At 38.2% G+C, this 5,021-nt stretch overlaps 2 protein-coding genes and 1 pseudogene across 2 annotated transcripts in view; 2 read left to right on the forward strand and 1 right to left on the reverse strand.

The window, feature by feature from the left end:
• The first annotated feature begins 623 nt into the window (after window positions 1-623).
• On the forward strand, window positions 624-2,988 carry LOC146470978 (uncharacterized). The gene has a single exon (XM_085121264.1). It carries the CDS (start codon window positions 665-667, stop codon window positions 1,979-1,981), a length of 1,317 nt encoding a protein of 438 aa, XP_084977390.1. The 5' UTR covers window positions 624-664; the 3' UTR covers window positions 1,982-2,988.
• A 184-nt stretch (window positions 2,989-3,172) lies between these two features.
• Window positions 3,173-5,021, reverse strand: part of LOC146470979 (uncharacterized) — a 6,334-nt gene continuing 4,485 nt past the window's right edge. The window contains exon 2 of the mRNA XM_085121266.1: window positions 3,173-3,943. The gene's annotated coding sequence lies outside the window, so the exon portion shown is untranslated. The remainder of the gene's footprint in view (window positions 3,944-5,021) is intronic.
• The window catches only part of LOC146470980 (uncharacterized), a 1,578-nt pseudogene continuing 1,164 nt past the window's right edge, over window positions 4,608-5,021 (forward strand).

A 5,021-nucleotide genomic window follows, 5' to 3' on the forward strand; every position in this document is an offset into this window, starting at 1 on the left:
AAGTATAGTAAAGGGTGGGAAAACTGCCATTTATTGATTTAAAAGGACCTTGCAAAATATCTTGAATGGATCCACTGAATCAAGTCAAGTCAGAAATAGTGTTTCTACTGTAGGTAGTAAAGTGAAAGGGGTATCATTTGTTAAAGAAGATTTATGAAAGGGTCACCTTTTTACTAAAAGGAAAGGGATTCGTGGGCTTCTCAATACATATATTAGAAGCAAGTAAGCATTTTTCATTCTGAACTCCTTAGCTTTTTCAACAGTTAGGTTGTATTATAAACAAAGTCGTGTTTTGCCACAGCTCGCAGTGGCTGCAATCGTGCGCCTGGGGCTGGATTCCACAAAGCTGAAGTCCTGGGACCAACTCACACAACGCTGGGGGAGGTACTGAACGTTGAAAAATTCATCCGAAAAGAATTCCAGGTAAAATTGCATTGTGAAGCTCTGAAGACTCTAAAGGAATATTTTGTTAGGAATTTTCTAAATTCAATACCGCTTTTTGTATTTTTTTAACCGAAGAAAATTAAGTCTAAAAGAAATCAAGGCATGTTGAATGGCTCTAGGGTAGGGTGGAGATAAAGTTTGTCACCTCGAACGCCTGGTTGAATTCTGTATCCGCCATCGTAAATACATGTAACACGTACGTTGAAACTGGTTGAAAGAAATGGTTTTTAAGGCCAGTTTTCGTTTTTCGGTGCTTCATAGAATACTTAAAAGTATCAGAAATCCCACCACAGTGACTTATCGGTCACCATCAAGGAGTGTTTTATGGACATCGGCCATTTCTCTTCGTCAGGAAAAGGTTAGCCGACCGGGACGCGAATCGAGATGTATTAACAGATTCCACTCAACTCTGTTTCCAGACGAAAGCAAACGCGATTTACTGGACGAAAGAATCATATTTGTCCGAGTAGTGCCAGGGAAAATGCCAAATGTAAAAGAAAAACTACAGGAGTATTTTTCTTCGTTTGGACAAGTGGAAAATGTGTGGCGCGTTAAGCAAGATATGTTATTCGTATCGTTTAGAAGTGTTGAGAGTGCCAACAAAGCTTTAAAGGAAAAGCACTTCTTCGAAGGGCAATGGTTAACAGCCTTACCAAACGTCAAGAAAGGAAATTGGAAAGGAAAGTCTTGTAAGATCAAAGTAGACGACGTTCCACAAAGTATGTTAGAAGAAGACCTTGTCAACTATTTCTCAAAGTTTGGAACTGTCACCAGTGTTGACTTTATCATCATAGATCCTGATACTTTAGAAAGAAAAACCTATTGCTTTATAGAATTTTCAAACCTGGATGAAGCAAAGAAGGCAGTATTGCCTCAAGAACACATCATTGGTCAGAGTATCTTGAATGTTTCCTTATCGACATCTAAATCAAGTGCTGTGAGGAATCCCACGGAGATAATTGTTCGCTCATTGCCTCATGATATAACCGTTGTTAATTTGAGAGATTACTTTGAACAGTTTGGTGCCTTGGATAAAATAGACTTGATTTGCCAAGCACTTGCTCGTCCTCACACAACATATGCTTTTGTGAAATTTCAATCTCCTTCTGCCACAGAACAAGCATCAAAACATTTGATCCATACAATTTGTGGCAAGATGACTGTGGTTCAAAAATCTGCCTTGTCTTATCCCATCAAAAATGGAGACCGTAAGCTCTTTGTTGAAGGATTCCAGCCAAACACTGACCCTGACAAAGTGAGATCATATTTTGAAGCATTTGGACAAATACAACATATAAACAAAACAGCAATCCGTCCAACTGGAAAAACTTATGTTGTGTTCAAATCACAAGCAAGTTTGCAGCATGTTTTGCGACTTAAAGATCATGTCTTGGATGGGTGTAGTTTAAGGATTCGAGCAGTTTCATGGAGGAAACCTGATATTTTAAGTACGTTGATGAAGATGATCGAGTTAGGAGAGGGACCAAAAACCAATAGCTGTACACTTGAGAACAAACATGGAGAATTAAAGAAGTGACCACTTGTGAAAGGTATCTGATAACATCACATTGACAAACATATCACAATAATCTCCACTGAGCATGCAATACTTACCGGTAGCATGCAGTAGAAAATAATGGCAGAAAAATTCATTGCACATGAAGGTTACCAATTTATTGTTAAATATTCCAGTGGTGTAGGGCTGAGCAGTTTCTTTAATTTATAAATTTCCAATCTAGACATTTGAATGAAACTATTTCCACAAATATACTCAGTGTTGATTTTGTTGGTAATCCCTACAGTCCACTTGTCTCTCGGCGTATGCATATGGCACAGCCCACTTTTTGGCCCGTAACCCAGCAGCCCAACCCACACCACAGCCCAGGTGAATCAACATCACCTTCGTCCATGTTTGACATGTACAATAATCCATCGCTAGTCAAAAATGTTTGGACAATAAAACATAGCCCACTGGGCCATGGACTAGGCCAAGGACCCCGGGCTGAGAGATGGACTGTGGGCCAAGGGGCTACTTTTAGCAAAAGTTGATACAGTTGATACAACAAAAATAAAAATGATGGCAGTGGACAATGGCTTCATCCCCTATAGTAATATTAACAGATGTCACCAAGTGAAAAATAATCCCTTTGATATTAGTGACAACAATTTTATATCTAGCAAATTTTTTTTGTCATAAAATTGTACCAAAAGGTGACTCGGGAAATAGAAATTTGAGGTAAGAACACTGCTATAGACAAATTCAAAAACTCATTAATAATTCATAAGGCTATTGACCTATCAAATGGTTGATAATACATCATGTGCAGTGACTTTATATTGATAAACCTCCTCCTTATTAGTATCCAGTGTTTTATCAGCTGATAAAACACTCCTCATCAGTATGCGGTGTTTTACTCGTATGGTTATTTCCAATGTTCGCAAAAGTATATAAGCATAATATTGTTATGAACTGCTTTTTCAGGAATGTTTTTGAAGCCGTTCAAAAAACTGACAGCAAGTGTTTTATTGGGTCTAAAACCACTCAGCTGCTCATCATGGTTTTAAACCTGATAAAACACTCCTGCTCGTTTCTTACACATTATTTTAAAGTTCTTCCATTGCTTTCAAGGTTCTGATTCTTTTCTCTCTACTAACAATGTTTTTGTTACTTGATAGAATTTAAAAATTTGTGCCTTCTACAAGCCTTTTTGCTGGAGTTTGAGGTTATTTTAGTTTGTACATGTAGAACAAGCAGCCTTCAAAGGTTTTGACCACTCACTTTTCCCTGGCAGGTGATGCAACTACTCCAAAAAACAATTTTAATGAAACTCCAATGGATACTATTACTGCACTGCTCAGAAAGATGATAAGTTTGAAGGGGAAATAATAGAAAACAAATGAGTTTGTGAGTCAGCAGGGTCTCAAGGTCATCTTGTCTACTGTGAATGGTGGATTTCAAAAGAAAACATGTTTCAAAACTGAACATGTTATTTTATGGTCCACCAGTTGTGGCCATAAATACTGCAAAAGCTGTTATTAAGCCTCCCTCGTGATCAAGCCCCCTTCTGGAGGTCATATGTAACACCCCCCTCCTCCACCTCTATTAGGCTCCTTGCCATTTCCAAGTTAGAAAACAGTAAAGAAATACTTCAAACTTAGGCATACCAGTTGACAGTCAAACATCAGTCATTTTGTCAACAGGCAAACTTGCCCATCCATAAGCAGAAGTATCATTCTACTGACAATGGTGAATTTATCTTGAGGCATGCAACCTGTTATAGCTATGTTTCAGTTAACTTTGCGGTAAACTATGTAAGTTTTGTTCAAACCCTATGATTTGAAATAAGCCCCCTATTCTGTTGACCTGGAAATAAACAGACCCCTGGGGCTTCAGAAAGCTCTCAGCAGAGCTGATGGTAATAAAAAATGCAATGATTAGTTTAGGTTTGATCTTCGCAGTTTCCAAGCTGTTCTTTCTTTGTTAAAATAACATTTTTATCTTTTAAAAATAGAACTGTAACCAGGATAAGACATATTAGGTAAAAATCGTTCTCTGGTTAAAAATTTTAAAACATAAGCTTTCGGCTATCAGTCTATAGCCTTTAACGAATTAAGAAATGTAGCGCGTAAACGGAAATATATACAAAAAGGGTGCTAAAATTTGGGAATAAAAAGAAGTGTGATAAAAGCTAAAAGATAAAAATGGAAATGAGGGCTAATTACAGTAAAATGGAGTATTGCCTAGGTAACGGCTTAGAGTTATTGTCCGCGTCGACAGTTTTTGCTGTGTGCCAGGATTCTAATGTTTTTCGAACGCGGTAATCGCCCTTGTCGATAACACAAGCATTGTCAAAATCGATGCAATGATTGTTTTTCCAAGCATGGTTGGCAACGTTAGATCCACTAGAAAAATTCTTCAAATTCCGTTTATGTTCCTTTTTGCGTGTTTGGAAACATCTTCCGGTTTCACCGATGTAGTTCCAAGAACAGTCTTTACATGGAATTTTGTAAACAACATTGCACTGAAGATCCGAGGGTTGTCTGAACTTTGGAGACGGGAATTCTTGTTGAAGGGTTTTTAGTGGTTTGTTGACAACACGGATATCATTTTTGCGGAGTAATCTCGTGAGGGGCTCAGTTAGGCCGCTAATGTAGGGGAGGCATGCAAAACCTTGGTACGTACTAGATGGATCAACCCATTTGAAGAACATAGAAACCAATTCTTCTGGTGAAGGAACTGTAGATGGGGGTGGCTTCTTATTGAGAATGTTAGAGATAACAGCTGATGGGTAACCATTGGCTTCTAATGCAGCCCTGACATGGTTGGTTTCACGAGTTTTTTTCTCTGATGATGAAGTCATGGTCTCATTTGATGTTGTGTCGCTCTTCACAGCTATCCCAGTAAACAAAGCCTGTGAATACATTCGGAGCAAATTAAACAATGACAATACACTACGATCCAGAACAAGTCTCAGCACAGATGATATCATTTCCCTGCTTGATTTCACTCTTTCAAATTATTTTGTTTATAATAACTGCATATACAAACAGATCCACGGCTGTGCTATGGGCAGTCC

The sequence above is a fragment of the Pavona decussata genome, unplaced genomic scaffold (assembly GCF_977016875.1).
Source record: "Pavona decussata unplaced genomic scaffold, jaPavDecu1.1 SCAFFOLD_107, whole genome shotgun sequence".
Classification (NCBI taxonomy): domain Eukaryota; kingdom Metazoa; phylum Cnidaria; class Anthozoa; order Scleractinia; family Agariciidae; genus Pavona; species Pavona decussata.